The sequence below is a fragment of the Pistacia vera genome, unplaced genomic scaffold (assembly GCF_008641045.1).
Source record: "Pistacia vera cultivar Batoury unplaced genomic scaffold, PisVer_v2 Contig581, whole genome shotgun sequence".
In the NCBI taxonomy this organism is placed as follows: domain Eukaryota; kingdom Viridiplantae; phylum Streptophyta; class Magnoliopsida; order Sapindales; family Anacardiaceae; genus Pistacia; species Pistacia vera.
In genome coordinates this window covers 76,491-101,311 of record NW_022196425.1, presented here as the reverse complement: position 1 = coordinate 101,311, position 24,821 = coordinate 76,491, and the positions used below count along the sequence as shown (strand labels likewise).

The window sequence follows — 24,821 nt, the reverse complement described above, 5'->3', positions numbered from 1 at the left end:
GACTGTGCACTGAATTTTTATACAATCAATAATACTACGGACATGGGACTGTGCACTGAATTTTTATATCGAATTACATGTCACTTGACTTAGACCAATCACGTATCACTTTAACAAATATTTTATGAGTGAACAGTCATTCATCAACTATGGACAACGGTTCATTGTTATTGGACAGACATCCACCTGTCCATGCGAAATGAACGATGGACTATCGTCCATATTATATGGACGGGAGTCCATTTTACTATGGATGAGTGTCCATCTATAATGGATGCTTGTCCATAGTTTAAATTTAAAAAATTTGAAAACAAAAATTATAGACCCTCGTCCATATTCAATGGACGGGGGTCCATACTAATGGATGGACGACCACCTTTAATGGACGTCCGTCCAAACTTTAAATTAAAAAAAATTAAAAACAAAATTAATGGACGCCCGTTCATATGTTATCGACGGGCGTCCCTTAATAATGGATGGGCGTCCACCTTTAGTGGACACCTGTCCAAACTTCAAATTATAAACAAACTTAATGGACGCATGTTCATATGTTATGGACAGGTGTCCCTTAATAATGGACGGGTGTCCACATATAATAGACGTTCGTCCATACTTTAAATTAAACAAAAACTTATAAAACAAAATTTTTGGACGTCGTCCATATGTTATGGACGGGCATCCTTGATAAATGGACAAGCATCCATTTTAGATGGACGCCTGTCCATTGTTTAATGTGTATTTTAAAATGAAATTTAGGTCAAATTAAATTGGGTCCCAAATTAATTTTGAAAAACCGCAAGCCGCTTTTCTTCTTCAAATTCATTCCCCATCTCCGCTCTTCTTCTTCATCTTCATTCCTCATCTCTGCTTTGCTTCTTCGTCGAAGTTCCTCATCTGCCGCTATTCTTCTTCAAGTTCCTCATCTGCCATTATTATTGTAATTGTTTTAGTCTATTTGATTTTTGTCCATCACGTTTTATTGGTTTTGATTGATGATTGAGCTTGTTTGAGAGTGTTCGCTTTTTTGTCTTGGTTCCTCATCTGCCGCTCTAAGTCATCGAAGCCATCTACCATTTTTCAAGTAAGTATTTCAATTAATTTGGTTTGTGTTTATCATGTTTTATTGGGTTTGATTGATGATTGATGTTGAGTGGCTAAGGTATGAAATATTGGTTATGACAATTCCATTATGGAAAGCAATTGATGAATGCGTTAATATTGTCGTCGAAGCCATCTGCCATTTTTGAGTGTGTACTTTTTGAGGCAAAATTTTGAATGAATTGTACTGAACAAATAATTGAAACCTGAATTTGTCTGACGTAGCCTTGCTTACTTGGAACTTGGGTAGCACATTTCTGTTCGGGTAGCACATCATCATTGTCATTTTTAATTGTCTAAAACGAAATAGAAAGTTACCAAACCATGGTTTTTATTTTTCAAACAAAAACCTGGTAAATTAGTCTCTCACCATCACTATGTGTCTGACAGTTTTGCAACCAAACTGAACTTGTTTTGCTGATAGTTTAGGTGTCATTGTTGTTGTTATAATAGTATCATCATTGTCAATTTTTTATTGTCTAAAACGAAATAGAAAGGTACCAAATTGGTCTCTCACCATCACTACCCTTTTGCAAGGAAGCCCATTTTCAAGATCGGGGATTGTGCCATTTAAAAAGTGTGATTTTGTGGTTGTTAAACCACCTAGAGGTGGAAAAGCAACCCGTCCGACCGATCTGACCCGGCCCGCGGCAAGTTACTGTTACTAGCAGGTCGGTCCTAACCTGCCCGGTAACATTAGCGGGTCGGGTTAGGCCCGTCAATGTTAGGGAATTGACTGGCCCAACCCGGACCGTCAACCCTAACCCGTCGAGTTAGGCCGCGGTTGGGCCAGGTTAACCCGCTTTTTATTTATTTTTATTTTTTTAATTTTGTTTTGTTTTGTTTTATTTTGTTTAAGTTTAAATGTTTAATTAACTTTTTAAATGAATAATTAACAATTTATAAATGAATAAATGCAATTGTTTTTAGTTAATTGTTAATTTCTTTTCAAATATCAATAATTAAATTAATTTTTTTTTTTTTTTTTTAACATTCCAAATACTAATTCAATTTTAATACATTAAAATTGTAATATAAGAATAATTAAATTTATTCATTTATTAAAAAATAAAATAAGAAATTAGAATAATTATTGCCTCATTAAAAACCTCATAAAAAAAAAACCCAATAGGACAAAAACTTGGTAAGGAAAAAAGAGTGCAATAATTGACAATTAATTTACAAAACAACTAATTTTGGGATTCACTAGGACCTCCCTCATCCGTATCATCTATATTACAAAATTGAAATGATTCTATTAAAGTATCGTTGACAACCTCGTATTGACCTTGATGGCGCAACCGTTCCCAATCTCGAAGACATGTGAGGATTTCAATCGTTTGTGGTGAAAGTTTAGTCCTCCTTTCATTTAAAATTCTTCCACTTGCACTAAATGTTTGTTCGGATGAGACGGCTGAGACAGGAACAACGAAAACATCCAAGGCAAGTCTTGATAATACCGGAAAAATACATTTTCTGGCTCTCCAATAGTCTAAGAGATCAATGTTGGCTCTCTGTTGTGGATCTACTGGTAATATTTCAGAAGTTGTCAAATATTGTTGAAGCTCATTACTCTGCGACTGCATGGAAGACAGTACATTAGTTGTTGTTGTTGGTGGAGCTTCTGAAGAGGAGGTTGTGCTTCGGATTCAGGTCCTCTTTGGCCTATTCAGTGCACCCCAAGAGTAGAAGTCTTCATTTGTTTCTTCTTATGCAGCTTCCCTGGATGTTTCGCCTCTTTGCGGGTTCCCATACCTGTTTTCATACTGGAAATATACTTCGAAAAGTGTATTTTTTACCTCTCCTATTTGATTGGCATATTCTTCGGTTTGTAAATTTTCACATAAATTGTCAAAACCATTTTCTAAACCTGCTAATTTAATTTGAGGATCAAATATAGCACTTAAACAATAAAGAAATCCCTGGTGTCGGGTAATTGAATTATATATGACTTGCTACAATTTTAATTACAAATCGTAGACACCAAAATGTGGGTTAATTTACAGTTTCATCCTTAAGGTTTATATTTACTAACCTCCAGTATTATGGGATATGAAAAATTTAGTCCAATAAGGTGAATTTTTTATTGAAAAGTCTCACCTAAAATTGGACAAAACTGTTCATATCCCACAGTATTGGGGGAAAGTGAATACTCCAAATCTTTAAGGATGAAAGTGTTAATAACCCCAAAAGATGCAAATAAATTTTTTGCTTTATTTATGGTTATAGGTTTATAACTACTACTACTCATACGAATGGGCAAATGATAAAACAGTTCAGAGAGTTCTAGGAGTTCGAGAGGTATGTTATCTCTAAGATGAGTAGCATTCAAATTTTTTAAAATAATTTTGCTAATGAAATAAATTCATAACAAATGATGAGCAGGGACAAGAAAAGGACCTGGGCAGGATGCCATAAAAGTTATCTTACATAAAGATATACCAAGTAGTAAAAAAACAATAAAGAAAAGGAATGGGTTCTCAATATTTTAAAAAAAAAAATTTCATTACCTTTATGGTGCATTTAAAATTACATTGTCTTTGGATTTTATAAATAACTCGGAAATTTTTATAATTGTATGTATTACCAATGGACTAGTAGGATATACACACCAGAAAGTGTAAAGTGGATTAGTAAAAAGTTTTAAGAAAATAATGAAATATTTTAGCTATTTGTCAATCATTTTCTACAAAATAATGAGGACCTCTATTATTTGCTACAAATAAATAATTATATTAGCTAAGGTAACATGAATCAAGCATTAAATAAGTACTATTCCATCTAACAGGCATGTCTAATGCAAAAGTTCTAGGAAAGATATTTGATTTTATACAAGCGTCTTGAAATTCAGATTTCTTTATTACTACTAGTAATCCAAGACTAACAATCTCTAATTCTATTAATATTTTCTTTAATTGTTTTCATACCACTTTTCACAATTAAATAATAGATGGCATACACACAGTTGGTGAAAAAACTTCAAATTGTTATATAAAGGATATTACTTTGAAAATAATATAGCTTACTATTAGAACTTGCATTATCTAAAGTAAAGTATCACTTTACTACCATAAATCTTCTAAAACTTCAACAATTTTATTATAAAATTGTGACCACTATGATCAACATCCATTAATCTAAATCCTAATAAATATTTATTTAATTACATTATATCAAAATAATGACTAGTCATACAAATATAATCTTGTTTAGCTCTACCACTCCAAATATCGGCAGTTAGAGTCACACTAACATGACAAGTATATATTTTTTTTTAATTCTAATTTCATTTTTTTAAACAATTTTATTAAATCATTTCTAGTTGCAGTTTTAGAATAACTTTTAAATCCTGGAAAAAATGAATTTTGAACAAATCTTTCAAAAATTTATCTTCAGCCATATTAATAGGTTGATCAGTTGCAGCAATATAAAGCTAACTGTTCCCATATATATCAGATTATAACGCCAATAGTACCATATAGTTACTTGAGTTGATTGCTTTCTTATTTCAATGTTGATTAATATGTTTTTTAGCATGTCTTTTTAAGTTTTAAGTTAACCATTACCTGAATAGCTTTATAAATATTTCCACAGTATTGCATCTCGCATTCTTGACTTGAACGCTTTTCTGTCTCGTAAAACTTGTCGAAATGGGCCAAACATCTGATGTGTGTCTGTCTTCGCTTCGACGGCAGTTGATGATCGCCTCAGCTTGAGAGAAGTTGGACGAGCGACGATTACGAGGAGACTTCTAGAACCACCAGGAGCTGTTGGAATCGGGAGCATATTTGAGGTGTATCGGATTCTGAGAAGGGAGAACGGGACTATTGAATCTCCTCCTGCATTTTGTTGTAAAATCAGAAGGACTAGGAACTAGGATAGTAGTTTCCTTATCATGTCATTTCTGGGAGAGAAATATCTATCCATTGTAGTTGAAAAAAAAAATTGATGTAGAAGAAATAAAAATTAAAGAAAGAGAATTGGAATATGGAAATTGGAATTTGGAAAGTTGGAAATATGAATTAAAAATGCAAAAACTAATAAAAATTAAAATACGAGCAAATTGATAACAAAGAGATTAAGAGAATAAATGAATAATTGAGAGATTAGAGATTAGAGAATATGAGAGAATGAGAGAATTTGAGTTGTGAGAAAAATGTGAGAGTTTAGGGCCAATTTATAGGAAAAAATGGGAAAGAAAAATGTCGAAAAAGACCCCTCCAACGACTATAAAACGGCTATATATTGAAGGGTAAAATGGTAATTTGAAAAACAAAATAAAATAATTTTTTTTATTTTTTTCGGCCGACCCGTCGGGTTGGCTGTTGCAACCCGACGGGTTGGCCGTTATTCCATAACAGTCAACCTGCTGGGTTAACAACAGCCAACCTGGCGGGTTGGCGGGTCTCTTTCAAAAGAGACAAAATAGCGGGTTGCCATTTTGCAACCTAGCCCACCCGGGGGTTGCTGTTGGGTTCAACCCGCTTCGTTACGAGCCGGGTTAAGGTTGCCCCGCCTAACCCGGCCCAAATGTTCCACCTCTAAAACCACCCAATGGTATCTCTTAAGTCATTTTGTATTTCTGTATTCTAGTAAGCAACTTTTACTATCATTCATAGATTGTACACTGCCTTGGAGGAATCGTTTTATTTAAAATCAGAGTCAATTTTCTTTTGAGCCTAGCTTCATCATCTGAGGCTGAAATCTTCAAAAAGCAAGTAGTTCTAACCCTGGCTGGTAATCGATAAGCTTATAAATGAATACTAAATGCCTTCATAATCCTAGTTGACAAGGGTAGATAAATCAAAATTTAACTTAGAGGGTAGCTTAGAACATCAAAATCATGAGAAGGTTGAGCTTGAAAGTTCGTAAATAAAGGATTTTGACAACTTTGCTGGCCAGAATAGAGAATGTGTTTGTGGTCAATTGTTGTTGATTTACAGTATGGAGACACAACATGATGCTTGTTAATTTAAACTTGACAAGGTTTCCATTGATTTTTGCTTTTGTCAAAAATGACATAGAGATTGTCTTTTAGAAGCAACTCGATAATTGTCATTTTGTAGATTTGGAGTCAAGTAGTCAAGACTTTCTAAAGGATTTTATGGTATCAGCTTGGTAGAATTGACTTGTTTTTGTATTGACAGTCCTAAATATAAACCTGAATCTTAAGAAAGTTGGGGCTTAATACACAAACCTGCATCTAAAGATGTCAGTCAACACCTACCATTTTAAAAATAATAAGAGCAGCAAAAAAAAAAGCATATTTAACTATGCATAGAAGTAATATTCAGACACTATGAGAAATGAAGGAATCTTTACCTACCATTCTTATTGACACTTTTGCATCTTTCAAACTTTTTTAGTTATGACTGATTATAATGATGAATTTTTTATGTATACAGGTTTTAGAAGAAAGGAGAAAATGGTAAGAGCAAAAAATACAACCATTCCTCATGAAGGCACATTGTCATCTGGAATCTAATTTCGAGACTTGTGCATAAAAAACAATACGATGAGGTGTCAAAAAGAGATATTTGCCTTGGAAGAAGTTTGGATTTAGGACTTATAACAAGTTTGGGTTTATTTGATGAAATGAATGGTTGGATTCATTATTTGAAATGGGACCAGTTGGTGAGTATTAGATATGATGGATATCAGCATTTGATCTATGAGTTTTTTGGTAGTTTGGAAGTTGTGGAGATAGATACTAATGAGTTTCCAGCTTATACAATGTTATTTAGATTAAAGAATCAGAACTTTATAGTGAGACCACAAGATTTAGCAACCTGGATAGGATTTGATTTTGAAGGTCTGGATAACGTATCTAGAACGTGGGATTCCAAACAAGCTTGGATGAATGTTTCTAGGGTAGGGATTTACCATCCACATAGGTGTAAATTTACAAAGTTAAGAAATCATGCTATGAGAGTATTTCATAAATATCTGACTTATACATTTAATGGTAGGAAAAAGACAAATGGAAATGTGACGATTAAGGATTTAATGTTCATGAAAGCTGCAATAGCAGGGTGGCAAGTAAATTCAGCGAAGTTATTGATTAAGAAGTTGGGAGAGGTTCAAGCAGAAAAAGGAGAAATATATTGGGGGATGTTTGTTACGTTAATATGCGAGAAGTTGGGCATTCAGATCACCCTAATGATGAAGCAAATAGGATTAAATTTTCTGCAAATAATTTGTTGGGGGATGTGACATTATGTAAAATGGGTATGATTAAAAAGAATATGGGAGGAGAATGGTTTGTGATTAGGGATGAAATAGAAGGAGATGCAATGGTTCAGGAAGGTGTCAGTGTTCCAGAATGGGTAAATGAAGGACAATTCTATGTGCGCAAAAGAAGAAGAATGAGTATTGACCCTAGATCATCTCAGAATCTACAAGATATGTCTTCTCATACTTTAGATGAAATAGGAAGCAGATTTGAGTGGATCGAAAAGTTTCAAGAGGAGCGTTTTTCATGTATTAAAATGCAGAAATAACAAGATCAGTTGCAAAGTGATTTCAACTCGTTCGCATCAAGAATGGAAGAAACGGTTGACATCTTTGGGGAACACATGACATAAATTTTCAGCATGATGAAGAACTTCTCAATAGTCTTCTCCTCTTTCAGTTAACCTTCACCCCCTACACCATGGTGAAGAATTTTTCAACAGCCTCCTTCTTGTCAATGTCCTTGGGGAACGCACTATGAATTGTATTTGTCATTATGTGTGGTTCAAATACTAAGCTTTATGTACGAAGATTATATTTGCCTTTTGTTTATAAATATATTAATTGTTAAAGATTGATTTCAGCAGATGTTCTTGATAAAGATTGCCTTTTGTTTATAAATATATTTACCTTTTGTTTATACATATCTCAGCTGCTCTTTTGAATGCATATGTATATGTAATATTAGACATACCAAAAAACATCAAAATTCAAATCTCAAATGAAATGTATATCCAAAATTCTATTAAGGTTATTATCATGAATTCACAACCCTACAGCAGATAGCCTACTCATACACAACCAACGACCAAAATACTAAAAACAAAACAACTGAATCAGCATACAACTCAACTACATTTGTCAGAAATTAACCAAAGCGTGAATAATTTCTATCAAATACAATTCTATATGCTTCAACCTGTCAACAACATCAAATCTCTCTCAACAAAACATGTTCATCATTAACAGACTCTTACCTAGTACAGAAATTACTTTTTCCTGTGAAATTTTAAACCGGACCAGTATACGACTGTCAATGTTTAACAACCACAATTTAGCACACGTTATAGAAAACTTAAGCCAATTACAATTATAAAACATACATAACACATACCTAGGTAGCAACAACATCATTCGACAACACTTGAGTTTTCAGTATACTTTCAACAATGTTGATGTAATCATGTGGGAGGGCATCGGCCACAGAAGTAGATGAAAGAAACTGTTCCTTTTCTCGCTCTACTGATGATCCTTTTCCTAAAAAGTAGCATAACACATTAATAATCTATAAGGAAACGATCTAACACATGGCAGTGGAAAAACAAAAAAAAAACAGCGATCGATTCCATTTTAAGCCAAGATCAGGATACAGATATTACAGATAATAGGTTAAATCAAATATTCTGCAGTAATATGAACAATCAGAGTAAAGATAAGAGTTCATACACATGTTTGAACTTATCTTTGACTGGGTTCATTACCGATTTAAAGTAGAATTGAACCAGTGGTAATCCACACGAAGAAAACCCGAAGAGCTAAAGAGAGATTTGCTAGATCCTCTTTAGCCTCAAGAATTAAGAACAAGAATCAAATGAATTTGATTCATTCAAAGTAAAGTGGCGTGGGGTAGAGAGTGGGAGCTTTTCAATGAATATAATATAAAATGACTTAAATGAAAAGTGTTATTAAATTCATAGAACACATGCACTTATATAGTGCATGTGAAATCCTATTCCACTTAGGAATAGGCTTAAGCACCAACCCAAACAGCCCTTATGTCCAAATAGCCCCATTTAGATATTTTAGTTTAATTATTATTATTTCAATTAAATTCAATTAATATATATAAAAAATATATTAACATTTAATAATAAAAATAATTCATTTAAATATATACGTACACATATTTAAATTTAATCTCACTTATTTAATTTTAATATCAAATTAAATAAAGGCAACAACCTCAGCAAATTTAATTGCACTGTGAGATTACCAAAATACCCTTTCGCCTAAGAAGATGAAAACCCCATTTACACAAATTGATTCTTAAATTATCTTCTATGTGTGTGACCCGTAGTCTCCTCATCATACCGGCAATGTGCAATATCATGATTAATACTAATTAATCGTCCACTACACACAGACCAAGATTAGCCCTTAACAAGGTATCATGGCCACCCGATAGATTCAGATTCAACAAAGTAACTAGCTGTCAACGATATGGTTACCGTATAATTCAATCCTTTCATCATCTGTTATCTCATCGAGACCGAGACACAGAAATAGTGTCAACCTCAGTTACTCTCGATATGTATGTATTCAGTTACTGGACCAATGACGGGAATAATAAACTATATTGAGCAACAACTCAATCCTACTGTGGCTATAGTTTTAGTGTCATTGTCATTTACTAAATTATGCCGTGAGATAACTTTTCCCGTACCCGGGAGTGATGAATCCTCTGTCGATCCACCATAGTCTTGATACAATCCTTGATACAACCAATCATTACTGTATTAACAGCTCTGAATAGAACTGCATTGGGCTAGTGTCAAACTATACCAATCGGTGCACAAGGCGCTCCAGTGATCTCAAGTCTAAGGATCACATGCATCACCATTCGTTAGAGGATTTGTTCCATAAACACTGGGTTTACCATTCATATGGAATCCTCTGGTGGGTCAGTTTAGTGATCTTGCCTATAGCAAGCACCCATGTGTTGCACCAGGTTGTCACCAAACAACCTTGACAAGTGAGATCAGTCACTGCCTTTTGACAGGGTCGTTCAACACTATGATAACTTTACCGTATTATTTGTGCCCTTATTCAGAATAATACTGGGGCTATAGACATTTCTAGAATAACCACCATATGTGCTCATAGGGTTCTCACCATCAAGATTTGAAACACTTGATACCCTTGTCAGGGTTCTACCATTCTAAGGACATATATTAATACATACAATATGATTTACGCGATATAGAATAAAATGTCTTTTATTGATCAATGAACATTATTACAAATAGTCAATTCTACAATAATTAATTGGCTCTAGGGCACCTACTCTAACATAATCAAGTCGATATTAGTACAACTGATTTAATTTCCCATTTGCATTTACCATTCAAAGCTGCACTAATCTAACTCTTACAATCTGTTTTGGCAATAGGTTGTTTTTTCAAGGTATTTCTGGATTTACATCTCTCCTTCCCAGAAAAAGAACAAGCCACTGTCACGTATCTCATCTCCTCATCATCACTTTTCTTTGACGTACGTATCATTGCTTCAAAACCCATTTTGTTACCATATCTTTTGTAATACTTCACTAGACTATCAACTGAATCAATCACCATTCCAATATGAGGCTTCACTTCTTCCTCCGCACATCCCATATCTTCTAATTCATCACATTCATTTTCCTAATCATTTAATAGTTTCATAATGGACAAAATTAGAATGTACTAATACAACACATCATAAGAAACAATACGATACAACAAATTTATAATCATGTTAACAAAAAAGTTTAGGTTTCAAGCAGTTTACCTCAACATCATTGAAATGAGGCAAATTGGACTCTTCCATATTTTGTAATTTCATGCAAAACTAATACTAGTGTTCACATTCACGAATCTGATTCATAATAATCATCAACAAATATTCTCTATCAATTATTTTCTATTGTAACATATATTCAATCCAAAATAAAATACAAAACTAAATAAATGCATAAATTAAATAAAAAACTCTTTAACTACCTCAACAAATCTTTCTAATCTGAGAAAATTTTGATCTGCCTAACTACCTTTCCACCTTAGACGATTGTTTCATGAAAAATTGGTGGCTTTCTTTCTTGTCACGATAGCTGGTTGTTGGCTGTTGAGGAAGAAACTGGTTGTGGTTGTTGAGAAAGAAACTGATACAACACTAAATATAACACGCAGACGAGAAGAAAAGACGAGAACGATGAAGACGAAAGGTAATAGCTATAAAATGAATTTTTTTTTTAAATTTCGTGTAAAAATTTTGGCGTTTATTTTGGAGAATCGTATTAGACAAGCTAATGCTTTTTACAAATAGAAAAAAATGTAAAAAAAAAAAAAAAACATGTTATTTGCTTATAGACAGTCGTCCATATTATATGGACGACCATCCATTTAATATGGACGCCCATCTGTATTATATGGACAGGCATCCATTATTCTATTACAAATTGTTTACAAACCAAAAAACGCAATTGAACAGCCTTCTTCCTTTCATGTTTGTGCATCTTCATCTTTCTCTCCTGATTTTCTTTGGTTGGACCAACCCAACTCGCTTGGAAGGCTTCATCCGGGTAGCTCATTCCTTTTTTTTCGGCTGTTTGGATTACTAAAAAACCAAACTGAAAGCATGGATTGAAGACTTGGATGAGGAAGAAGTGTTTGAAGAGAAGATATACTTTTTTTTTTTTCCTACTATGGACGGGTGTCCAAAAATTTTGTTTTATAAGTTTTTGTTTAATTTAAAGTGTGGATGCGCGCCCATTATATGTGGACGCCCATCCATTATTAAGGGACGCCCGTCCATAACAGATGAATCGGCGTCCATTAAGTTTGTTTATAATTTTTTTAAAATTGAAAGTTTGGACGGGCATCCACTAAAGGTGGATGCCCGTCCATTATTAACGGACACCCGTCCATAACATATGAACAGGCGTCCATTAATTTTGTTTATAATTTTTTTTTAATTTAAAGTTTGGATGGGCGTCCATTAAAGGTGGTCGCCCGTCTATTGAATATAGACGGAAGTCTATGATTTTTGTTTTCAAATTTTTTTTAATTTAAACTATGGACAGGCGTCCATTATAGGTGGACACCCGTCCATATAATATAGACGGAAGTCCATCGTTTATTTTGCATGAACGGACATCCACCTTTGATGGACGTCTATCCAATAATAGTGAATTGTCGTCCATAGTTGATGAACGGTCGTTCACTTACAAAATATTTGTTAAAGTGATACGTGGCTGGTCTGAGTCAGGTGACACATAATTCGGTGTAAAAATTCGGTGCACAGTCCCAGTGTCCGTAGCATTATTGCTATACAATAGCCAGCTAAGCTTGCTTGTTTCTGGTTTAATTAAAAATATGTACGCTCAACAACTCCTCTGCCTGCCTTTCCCTAGCATGTTTATTTAATTATCTATTTTAATCAAATATTATTACTAATGTTTTTGACGCTACCAATCATTATCAAGAATCTTTCTCCCTTCCAATGGCTTTCTGTCTACTGATTTTATTTTAAAACTTAACAGTGTTGGTAGTTGTGTTAGAACCAATTCTGTTATCCAATGATATTTATGTTTCAGCTCTTTATTAGTTATTAGTGTTTAAACTGTTTCTCATGAGTTGTTATTGATTTAGTTGGGTTCTAAATATAGAAATTCATTGTTCAGTCTCTCTCAAATTTATCATGTTAGGTTGAAAATTTAAATAACTCAAGAAGTCGATCTTATTTTGCAGATACTCAGTGTAGCTGCTACCTAAGTTTTACAATCTTGGATTTCCTGTTTTCACCTATGCAAGAGTTTCTAGTTTTGCATAGTTACTGTCACAATTGTGACTGGTGGACCTCAATAGAAATCTATCAGCACCATGTTTGGAATTTCTTGGACCATTGAGGATTGCGAGAAGATGATATGTATCTTGTTAACAAGTTTGCTTACCATGCTCCTAAAGTGATCTCTTGCTTTAGTACACCTTTTGATAAGATCAAGTTTTTGTTTTTTTCCTACTACTGTCGGTTTCATTGCTTTATCTTTTTTATGGGGCAAGTAGCCAAGTGTCCTTTACCTCAGGCAAATGTTTTTGCTTGAATAAAATAACGCTTTGAAATTTCTCTGTGGCATCTAGAGCTTTACGAGGTTTTGGTATTTGGGAGGAAAGTGGGTCGTGCTCACTGTGCAATGACATTGTTATGCGTGTCTGCGATTCAGTGAAGAGTAAAATTGCTTTTATCACTCCATCTTACAACCATCTTTTAAAATTCTAATCGGTAGTTTTGTTGACAATTAATACATCAGCTCTCACCACATTCAAAACATTAAATAACTTTAAATAGACACACAATTAACACATCAACTCTCACCATGTTCAAAACATTAAATAACTTTGAATAGGCATGAATGATCGTTTCTTAGAGACGAACCTCATAGAAAATGATCATTCCTTATGAAGTAACAATCATTCGTTCATAAAGAATAATCATTCCTTATGAATGAAACAATCATTTCTTATGAATGAACGATCGTTCGTCCTTAAAAAACAATTGTTCATGTTTAATCAAAGTCGTCAATTGATGTGGTAGTATCAACTCTACTATCATGTTAGGATTATAAGATAATGTTGTGAGATTGAGTTGTATTTATAGTATTTTGGTTTAATGGATTTGGCTGTTGCTAAACCACCTAACAATGTTGTCATGGCTTCTTATACTCATATTTCTTTTCTTCACTGTTAAATAAACAGTCTTATTGCCCTTCTTATTATTGCCCTTCTTATGATTACAAGGCTGAAAAAAAAAAAAAAGCAATTGCAGTAGTAGCAAAAATAATTAAGTTTTCTGGGTAATGTTATCAGTTAAATCTCTTACTTGAAAGGTATTCAGTTTTTTTAAATTTCTACATGAGAAATGATGGGAATGGGATGTAGTGCATGGTTTTAAAAAAAAAAAAAAAAAAAAAAACAAGAGAGAGAGAGATATAGAGAGAAAACAATCTTTTACAAGTAGTTTGGCATGTGAAAAAGGAAAAGAAAAAGTTGGAAATGAAGGGAATGGGCATCTGCAAGATGTTTTCTTGAAAAACTTTTAGGTGGAACCGATAAATGCTATGTTATCTGTACATATCTTTTGAATAAACCTTTCTCTATCTGTTTATTATTTTATGGTAATTTTGAAAGTGAGTGAATTTGATTGAACAAGTGGTACAGTTGATGTATGATGTAGTGGTTTGGTTGACAAGAAGTCAAGAAGCATCAAGATGATTAGGGCCCGGTGGGTGAGCCTATTGGTGGCATAGGAGTTGGGGTACAAGATACCTGCAGTCACAACTTTAATGACTGCTTTGATTATTTATGCCCATTTAATCAATTCTTACCAAAAACAGCTACCATTTTTAGCTTTCCAAATTGGCAAGTTTAATTGAAGAGGGCAAAACATGCAGATTAGCTGGACTGTCTTTCTTTGGGTTTCCATCTTGAACCTTTACTATCTTTGTCACATGACAACAAATGTGTCCCAAATTGAAGGAATGTAGGTGAGATTATAAATTTGTAAAAGGGATACAAATAATTGTCACTATCAATCTGAATTATTGAAAAAAAAAAAAAACAAATAAAGCAAGCTGTAATTTGATCAAAAGTATCAAGTTTGATTGATTGTCATAGAAAATGTGTGGGCGTGTGGTTTATAAGAGCTTGGGCACCCTCTCCACAAAAGGACCACTATCTAACCCAATTCTTATTAATTTGAAAGTAGATTCCTATCTAATGGTATTAAGCTCCAGACAAAGTGAAGCCATCTAGAGTGGGCCTACGTCCTTTCGGAAGGGACAACCTGTGGTTTATAAAGGTTTTAACACCCTCTTTTGACAAGCCGATTTTCTAAGGAGAATTCTACCCAAACCCATAAAAAGATCATTGTCTAACTCAATTCATATCAAAGGCCCACTACTCAGTTCAATTCCTATTAATTTGAAAGTAGGTTCCTATCAATGTTTAATTTGTAAGACACTCGATCAACTAAGGAAAATATGATATGAAGGGAAAATTAGAATTCAAAACCAATTTTTTTTTCTTCTATTGATGGGAGGTCTAATAATTGACTGGTTCTTTTCATTGTATGAATTGAAATATGATTCAATCTTTATATTCAACGAGTTGTTTAACACGGTTTTAATTATTGAGAATGAGACGCGGAATGAATGAGAGAGAGAATGAATTAACTTATTATTAACAGAACTTACAATTAAAGTAGCAGCAAGACAGATTACAAACCATGCACACATTACATAAAGCAAATTTAATGAAACTGCTATTCCTGGCAAGTTGAGGAGCTCTTTGTAGCCTCTTTCTGGGTGTTCTACCAGATGTCGTGCACATATGCTCAACTTTTGCAGCAGAGAATTTGTCATAGACAATTCATAAAAGAAACAGGAATTGCATTTCTTGCAAATAAAACATAGAACGGGAGCTCTCAGAAAACGTTCACTTGAAGATCTTGTAGTTCAGGATCCACAACTTTATCTTCTTTCTGATCAGCATCAGTTGTGAAGATAGGAGCATCAAGTTCAGGCGGGTTCTGGAAATGAGTTTAAATAATTATGAGTTTCAAATTGAATGCCTTACTAAAGCTAGTTCATAATGCAAATTTCTGATATCTATTTCTACTTGTAGATTTAGAAGGATTTGGTAATGTTACCATGCAGCGAACTAGTGCCCAGTTCACACCCTTGAAAAATGGGTGCTTCTTAACTTCGTTTGCTCCTTCACGTGAACCTAATCTGTTTTTGGGATCTCTGTGCAACAGCCTGTACATCAGCTGCTTTGCATGGAGACTTACCTGCACCAAGACAAAATGTGAATCAGTGTACACCAGGCAGTTTGATTATAATGCTAGCCACTAAACATTTTCTTTAGTGCCACTAGTCGGTTAACAAATAAGTTCTGCCAGTTCTTGCATAAGTGCACATCACAATCACATATTGCTAGACAAAAAAAAAGAAAAAAATTGCTAATTGAAGACAAGTCTTTGTGCAGATATTTGATAAACAAATTTATGACTGAAGAAGGCCGACTGCCATGGGTAGCTGCTAGTCTTAAGTATTTTTAAAGCCTTGAGCAGGGTCATGTATACAAAGCATAGTTGGGAACGGGAAAGGAGTTCCTGACATAGGCAGCAAACCGAGAAGTTTTAAGGAAAACATGTGTTTTTAAATAGCTTATACAGCTAGTTTATGTTTGCATTTCTCTGAATGCGGTGTTAATGCACATTGTTTTACTTCTACTTCATAACACCAACAACATGAGAGTATTGCATTAGCGTTCATATGAAGTATTAAATGACTGAAAGAAACATATGACGATAAAATATCTCACCGGTGTTCTTCCTGGAAATTTAAGATCCTTGTGAAGAATATTTGCAAATGTTTTTTGTCTTGTCTTTCCCCTAAATGGTGTATATCCATATAGCATCTCATAGAGAAGAATTCCTGATAATTAAAAAGCATTAAATAATAGTAGCTAGGTAAGTAACAGAAGAATGACTAGAAAAGCATTGTTCCCGAGAAAAGATCTGCACTAATATTATTGCTGCTTCTTAAAAGAAAATGGAATTACCAAGAGCCCACCAGTCCACTGCACTAGAATGGCCTGCCCCAGCTATAATTTCCTGCAAAGAGTTGCAGAAACAAATGCACTTTTAATAGTATATCCAGAAATATTAGGAGAATGAAATTGAAATTTGATCCCAAACAATTGCTTCAACTGGTAAGAGATGAAACAAAATTACTTCTTGGAGACTGCCAAGAGGAAAAAATAAAATGAAATCTATAATGAAAAAGATTGAATATGTGCAACCAAAACCATATCTTGATATACATATGGTCCTCAACATCATGTGACATTACTTCAACAAGAAAGATGCAACAGGCATATCTAGAGGTCCACAAATTTGCACGGGATGTGTTAAAAATGTAAATGTACCGGAGCTATATATTCTTCTGTGCCAACGAAAGAATTGGATGCTCGCATAGGTTCAGCCATAAAGATTGGATTCTGCTGATTTCTGTGGTGCTTTTTCTTTTCATTTGCAGTTGGCATTAAAAGCTTCAAATAGCAGAACAAGCATATCAGGTTTCTGTTATCAAAAAATCCTCGACTATTAACAAAATAAGATTCTTAAAAGGTATATATAAAAAAGAAAGTTGAAAAACCTGTGGTTTACAAGATGTTAAACATGATAAATCAAAGTCTGTCAACGACACATGCCCATTGCTCTGGAGTAAAACATTTTCAGGCTTTAAGTCCCTGTATATAATCCCTGCATTTGGTATAACAAAAGGACTCAGTAAAGAAATAGAACTGTGCCAGGAGCTAAATAACACACATTTTAGCAGCACTATAAGTTATTTGATTCACTTTGGAGATAATAATTTAGAAGCTGCAGATTTTATGGGCACGGCATAATGTTATCAAGAGCCTGAGTATGCTAAGATATTTTATTTTGATTGATTATCAACTAAACTCTACCTTGAAAGTGTAGATACTCCAATGCCACAACTACCTCTGCGGCATAGAATCTACAATCACCAACAATACATGTCAGTTAAGAAATAAAGTGTTCGCAATATATTCAAAAATAAGGTATGATAAATTCATTGTGACAATCAATAATTCTACATGCAGTATTTGAGTCTTAAATGTCTTGTGATGAACTATGACCTAATCTGAATTACCTCACTGCATCCTCCTTCAGGACCTTCGTGGGTTGTCTATCCAAAAGCAAGAAAAGCTCCCCACCCGGGCAGTAATCAGTTATCAGACAAATATGTGTTTTTGTCTGCAAAGTTGACTAATATTAGATTAATCCAACATAAACATATCAATGTAAATGTAATTCTACAGAAGCATGTCTGCATGTGCTCCATTGTAAATTGAGAACTAGATATGGCACAAAGGCAATGAGTAAGAAGTTGGATATATGAAAAAGAATAAAGAGGCTGGCTTTACAAAAATAAACATCATGGAATATGGTGACAAATATATTTTTAAACTCAATACTGTGAGCAAATGAGCCCCATATCACCTACAAAGTATCAGCTTCCTTAATAGATATTTTTCAACTATCAGTTCACAAAATTGGGCTGCCACAGTAGTAACAGGCCCCAGAGCTATCATGAAATCAATACAATCTTATAAATTCCTGAAATTTATAGTTGACCAACCTGAAATGAGGCATATAATGCAGGAAGGAATGGATGGTCCAACATGTCGAGAATCTCTCTCTCTGCACAAGCCCTATGCACCTGCAACAAAGAAGTCATATAAAGAGACATGAATAAGGGACAGTTCTGTGGGCAATCTATGAAGAACGATAGTGAAACTAATTAGCTGTTGATGAGTTAAGTTCCGAATTTTAGGGTAATTCATCATAATCAAAGTTATCTTCTCCTTATATTCCAAAGATACAGATTTATTAAGAAAAAATCTCTTTGGCCCTGGTGGTGTAGCAGTATTGTCCTACAAATATGCCCACCATGACATAGCAGACACAAGACTACTACTGGATTCCTAAGTTCAATTGCAAGGAAAACAAAATGGTTCAGCACCATGTAGAAACGGAGAAGTCATAATTGAGTTCAGTCAGCCAACAATCAGCAATACTTTGGATAGCCAAAAACGATAATACTAAACCCAATAAAAAATGATATTACCAGCTGGAGTTTTTCTATCTGCAAATAAATGTGAAAAGAAAAGCAGACAAGTCAGTTTAAATACCTTGTTGCGGTTGAGCATAACACCCTTATCCATAGCTTTCATGGCAAAGAACTGACCAGTTCCACACAACTCAACCAAATGCACACTGCCATGCCATTCAATAACTCAATTAATCAATTAGAACCACACATCAAATTCTGACATACCACAGAAAATGAGGCAAAAAGCAGAAAAATTGGAGAAACAAACCAACCTGCCGGTATCACCAGATCCCAGAGGTTTTATTGGCCTAAAATGTTGTAGACCTATCTGTTCTCCACTATCTTGAATCTGCCATATTATGTAATTGAACAATTACAGACCAACAAGACGAACATTAAAGAATCCATACAATTTAAAAGGATAATGAATGGTTGTACCTTTTGAATAGCTTTCCAACAGGGTGTATCCTTCCTATGAGGCTTTGGCTGAACCAACTTTGAGTGATTTATCCATAAATCTTCTGGTTTCTGAATAGGTAGTAAAACTTGTTGTCACAAACTTATAGTTGAGCCCATAAAACTTTTCTTGATTAGTAAAATTGAAACTGGTCATTACCAAATTGGCATCTGGAAGTTCTCTCACTGCATCATCAACATTCTCTGCCGTTTGTCTCACCTGATAATATGTATCAACCACAACACACTTATTCTAGGTATGGGTAAGCCAACAGTGAAATACATAATTCTATTCACTAGCTATACGAAATACATATATAAGGTTAACAATCCAAAAGAATTCAAAGCAGAGGGAAAAAAGAAAACATAAAAATAAGCACTTGCAGAGAGCTGATACCAATTTTTCACTCTCTTTTGCAGTGTCCTCGAGAATACTGTTGCGAAGTGGCTCAACGTGCTCGCTTCCGTCTAGTTGTACTCCAATAAAATACTGCACTTCTCCCTGTTCATCCACACAAGTAGAAAGTTAACTAAATTTTCGTTCTATTGATGGGAAAAATGCTACAGGTAACTAGCATGACTATCTTTGCCTTTCATAACAAAACATAAATTTCTCATTTAAAGTTTAGACTGCACCTTTTGGTCACGCATAGGCTGCAGATGGAACAAGTTCCAGAACTTCTTGCCTGGATTTAATGCAAAAGGCAAATAATTAACTCCAAGGCGAATGAAAATTAAAACATTGTATTCTCTAATTATAACAAATTAACTCTCATTCTGAAGAATAATTTAGTAACTCAAAAGAATAGCAACCGTGAACATACCACTCTTGGTGTAGTTAATTAGCTGCACAGTAACTTCAGTCTGGTTATCAATTGCGTTTCTTATCTTCCTCACAGTGGCGGGATCAGTTTCAGGGCCTTGGAGAAACCTATGATAATTGTAGATTACAGTAATCTTATAAATTGTATCTGTGTGGAATGTTATTCAAATCAAGAAACCTGCCTGCTTTCACATGCATTCTAGTCAGAATTAATTCAGCATGTCCCTGAAATAGTTACTAATTTCCCATGTTTATATCTGTACCAAAAATAATTTTATAAACAACTTTCCAGCAACTAAACAGTATTTCATGAAAAGTGATTAAAAAAAGTGTACTATGTATACAATTTTTAAGGGGTTGTTTGGGTGCCGTGTGTCTTCATTTTGATGAAAAGTAACAAATTCACAGATCCCGAAAGATATATATATTTCTCTCGAGATGACCTTGCAAAAGGGCACCTAGGGCCGATTGCTTTGGTGTTGGTTCATGCAACCGCCCTTTGGATTGCATGAATATGGCTGCGGGATACGAGCCCGCTTACCTGTTTCCTCCGTCCAAGTGGGGATTTACACGTGTAGAAACAGACATCAGATTGCAGACACACATAATACCATACACATACCTGCTTTGATTTGGTTCAATTCACTTATGGTGCGTCCAGATCCAATACTTAGTTCGTTCAGAGTGCAAATTTTGAGTTTTATTTTGACATAGAAGGAAACTCAATTTTTATATTTGGCCGGAGTAACTGATGGTACTAAAAGAAAACATTAGAAAGTGCATTTATTTTCAATCAAACGCTATAAAAATCACTCGTAAAAAATGTTATATGCACAAGTACCGGAATTTCGAAGCATGTATATATAAATACCTGCAATTTCTTCCCAAGATTTCTTCACGGCTGTACTCTGTCAGCTCCAGGAAGCTATCAGAGGCAAAAATCTGAAATTTCAAAGTAGAAAAAAAGTTTTGTCACTTCTTAATTTACCAATTCGCATATATCCCCAGAGGATTATAAATTCTTAATTAAGGAAAGAAAAGCAATAGTTGAAGTAATATTCTTACAATGGGATTATCAGGCAACCTGGGATCCGTAATGACAAAGTTCTTCTCTATACGTTCAAGTGTGGTAGCCAGATCAATACCTTTTCTCATTTCCTTCTTTCTTACTTTGTCATCAACAGTATCAGGTCTCTCATCATCGCTCTCGTCATAATCCATAAGAACTCCATTGTCAAAGCTATCATTAGCTGCTGATTGAGTACTTTTCCGATTGATAATCCTAAACATATGTACCCATAAAAACAAGCCAAATATCAAGTTGCATGCATTTTACTTATCATTATAAATCATAAGATCAAAAAAGTAATTATTAATTACCCCATGAAAGAAAGACGACTCGATTTTCTGGGTTTCTTTTCAGGGACCTCAACGATACGTTGCATGGAGGCTCTAGGACCACCATGTGAATTCCTTCTGTGAGGAGGTACATTTTCTGAGTTTCTTCTTCCAGCTGATCCGAGGGCTCCGGATCTTTCCTCTTCTGCACCACCTTCTGATTTTCTAAACAGTGGACGATTTGTTGATTCGCTTAGTGAGCGAGGTTTCCTCACTGCTTGCACAAGTTCAGTCACTGAACTCGTAGCGACTTCCTTCTGCCGGGCTGCAAAACTTTACTTCTGAGACTTCCTCAATAATCACATATAGCTTCTGTTATTCAGTTAGGTAGCTATAAATTTTGGCGCCAACCCATGGATATAATAAATTCATCCCATCCCACCGTACGTCATATATATTTCTATTTTTTATATTAATTTAAAGAATATCTATTTTGATCTTAAGGAAAATGAAATAAGTAACGTACGTACCATCGTATCGAATCAAAGACTCGGGCAATCCATTTGGACGCAGCGACTTATCCTTGGTCCCTTCTGTGTGCTTACTCACCTCCACTTGCATTCTGCCATCATCACAAACAGACAGATCAATCTCTCCATTACCGTCCATTCACAATCAGCCATTACCAAACAGTTTATCATAATTGAATGGATAAGTTCATCTATCAGATTGTCCCACGACGTGCCATCAATTTCAATATCTGTGTGTGACAAAGGATCATGGTGGTGACCATCCTGTGCTAGCGAAAAAGCTTCAATAATTGGGGGAGAATTGGAACGAACCTCATTCTGTTTCACCTTTTATTCTCATCAAACTATCCTTTACATGTCGTGGGACATCATCACATACGCTACCTATCCTAAACAAAAATTCTGAATACACTACGATATTCATAAATACTGTAAATTATATGAGAAGGTAAATACAGAAACTAACCCAATAAATTTAAGGACTTTGCCTTCTTCATCCTTGATGGGTGCAATGGTGAGAAGGTTCCAAAATGGTGTCCCATCTTTCTTATAATTCAGTAGCCTTCCACAGTAAGTCTGACCCGCTTCTAATGCCTCCCTAATCTTCGCCACATCTTCCGGGTCCGTACCCGCACCTTGTAAAAACCGACTTCACCCACAATAAAATGTCAATATTACCCTTGAAGACCGTTATCACAGTTATCTGACCAAAAAACAGTTGAATATATAATTATATTTACCAGTTCCTTCCCACAACCTCTTTAGAGGTATATCCGGTCATCTTAAAGAACCCTGCACTTGCATACATAATCGGGAAGTCGGATTTGGTAGCATCCGACACAACAAACGTTTGTTGAAATGTTGATAATGCATCTTTCAAGTCCTCCGACACTCTTGGAAAACCTCTTTCTCTGCTTCCCTCATCCGACATTTCACCCGAGCTCCGAACCGAATTATTTGAATTCCTTCGGGAAGTACCCGGTTTGTTATTCGGTTCCTCCCCGCCCGAAGTCCTAACCCCCACCCCTTGCGGTTTTCCCGTTTCATTATCCGTTTTCAACACTAGGCCCCATTCCGCGGCCCTCTGAGCTGCCACACCAACTTCACCAGATAGTTGCTTAGTAACCGTAGATTTTTCATGATCCTTGGTGATCTTCGGTGCCAACGGTGAGGATAACGGAGATGACTGTGGTGGAGCAGGGTCCTTGAGGGCCATCCAAGAAGTGGTGATCTCTTCGGTTCGACCCGATTTGGAGTTGAGCATGTTCGGGTCGGGTTCCGTGCTGCTGCGTTGCTCTATCCAACTTTGCCATGTGGACGGATTCTGATTAGGGCGAACTGCCGCGTTGGTGGGTCGGGTAGAGTAAGTTGAGGGATTAAAAACCTCGAGTGAGCCACGTGAATCTCTTGGCACTTTAGGTGATTGTTTGGATGATTTTTCTGATGGGTCCATTGCTGCCCAGAAATAATCTACCAATAAATCAGCATCATATACAATAAAATATGTGTGATTCACAGAATATAATATTGCTGGGTACTCAAAAGAGTATATTGAGTTCTAATATAGATTTTTTCTTACTATATAAATGGCTGTGGGACATTGGTATGAACTAAACAAGGAGATAACGAGTGATGTTTTGGACCCGAAATGTGAGGTGGGAGAGAAACAAAATAATAGAACTGAAAATGAAAATGGATCAGTTGGAAATGATTTACACCACTAATTTCTGATAATACATAATTGGTTAGGTGAGTAGAACCGTAGAAGAAGAAACTTTGAGCAGCTCATATTTTTTTCTGGGTGCAATCTTTGCAGGACTGACTGGTGAGACTGAGAATGTTGGAATCCACACTCAAAATAGTAATTAAAACATGTCTACACTAAAGAAAATGACAAGGGTAGTTCGCTCATTAATTAAAGAAAGGTACCCACTACAGCTTTTTCCTGTCTGTGCATGAGAATGAAAGATAACTAAAAAGTTTAAAACTATTGTAACCGTAAAACTCAAGAGTAAACATGAACATGAATATGATCAACATCGTCTTTAGCAAAATTATAATTAAAGAGTACCTGAGCAAGTAGCTGAGTGTGTTGGATCGGATCTTCTGAATTGAGCAAGTAATTAAACTGCTGAACTTTACTGAAAGATGATTATAATAAGCAAAAAGTACAGCAGTTGAAGAGAGAGGAAGAGAGTACTCAGAGAAGGAGAAGCGACTAGAAACGTCTTTTTAATGGCAAAAAGACTGAGAAAAGATCAAAGAATGATTGTCGAAAAGGTTTGGCTCCCCATCCCTGTACACAGAAATTTCACATGGCTTATGCTCGCATCCCTATAGGCGTCATCAATCATGATTCATGAAGCATTAAAAATGTTTTCAGAAAACAAATTGTAGTGTTATCTGTTTCGCAAATAATTACTCACCATACCGAAAATATATATGTTTTTTGGTAAGGTAATGGTTCTACAGAGTGGAAATGGGTTGGCAACAAAAAACACAAAGCAGAACCAGAAATAGAAGGAAATAGAGTCCTATAAATTGCACGTTGAGACTTGCAGGCTTTACCGACCAAGCTCTACTTGGACAATGCTTCTTGTGTCTCCGTGTCTCACTAGTGGCAAGAAATCTTGGGATGATAATCGCTCTTAAATTTTTTTTTACTCCTTTTATTCTTTCTGAATTTTTGTTTAGTCCTCTAACTTGTTAACTAATTTAACATCACATCACGTCCATTGGTTTTATCAATATAAATAAAAAATCTATTTAATTAATTTCATAAAAATATATCTAATTTAGCATTTCATTTCTAATCACATTATCATTTAAGTTAATTATTTTACTAAAATATAAGTAATTCAAATTATTAAGAATTACGTTAATCAAT

The 24,821-nt window shown here is 34.9% G+C and overlaps 1 protein-coding gene across 4 annotated transcripts; it reads right to left on the bottom strand.

Moving 5' to 3' along the window:
• Nucleotides 1–15,302: 15,302 nt before the first annotated feature.
• Nucleotides 15,303–24,544, bottom strand: LOC116109490 (phototropin-1). 4 transcript variants are annotated; one of them, XM_031395705.1, is made up of 24 exons: nucleotides 24,006–24,544; nucleotides 23,651–23,765; nucleotides 22,675–23,404; nucleotides 22,401–22,583; nucleotides 21,935–22,026; nucleotides 21,447–21,729; nucleotides 21,132–21,348; nucleotides 20,938–21,008; nucleotides 20,068–20,174; nucleotides 19,880–19,929; nucleotides 19,641–19,745; nucleotides 19,404–19,463; nucleotides 19,226–19,315; nucleotides 19,060–19,136; nucleotides 18,867–18,951; nucleotides 18,314–18,394; nucleotides 17,825–17,928; nucleotides 17,619–17,668; nucleotides 17,303–17,409; nucleotides 17,073–17,195; nucleotides 16,707–16,758; nucleotides 16,467–16,579; nucleotides 15,790–15,930; nucleotides 15,303–15,669 (listed from the first exon to the last, which is right to left on the bottom strand). In XM_031395705.1, the coding sequence occupies exons 3-24, from the start codon at nucleotides 23,385–23,387 to the stop codon at nucleotides 15,565–15,567; spliced, it is 3,009 nt and encodes a 1,002-aa protein (XP_031251565.1). In that variant the 5' UTR covers nucleotides 23,388–23,404; nucleotides 23,651–23,765; nucleotides 24,006–24,544; the 3' UTR covers nucleotides 15,303–15,564. The 4 variants fall into 4 exon arrangements, with proteins under 4 accessions (XP_031251565.1, XP_031251564.1, XP_031251563.1 ...); XM_031395704.1 differs by having other exon boundaries at nucleotides 22,675–23,389; XM_031395703.1 differs by lacking the exon at nucleotides 23,651–23,765 and having other exon boundaries at nucleotides 22,675–23,389; nucleotides 24,006–24,230; nucleotides 24,361–24,544.
• Between the last annotated feature and the right edge of the window lie 277 nt (nucleotides 24,545–24,821).

Bases quoted from the DNA above. Each gene is read 5' to 3' on its own strand.
- LOC116109490 (XM_031395705.1), bottom strand. From the start codon at position 23,387: ATGGACCCATCAGAAAAATCATCCAAACAATCACCTAAAGTGCCAAGA. The intron at 20,175-20,937 runs GTATTTATATAT...CAATTATCATAG, and splicing joins ATCTTGGGAAGAAATTGCAG to GTTTCTCCAAGGCCCTGAAA. The intron at 15,670-15,789 runs GTAACATTACCA...ACTCATTTCCAG, and splicing joins GGGCACTAGTTCGCTGCATG to AACCCGCCTGAACTTGATGC.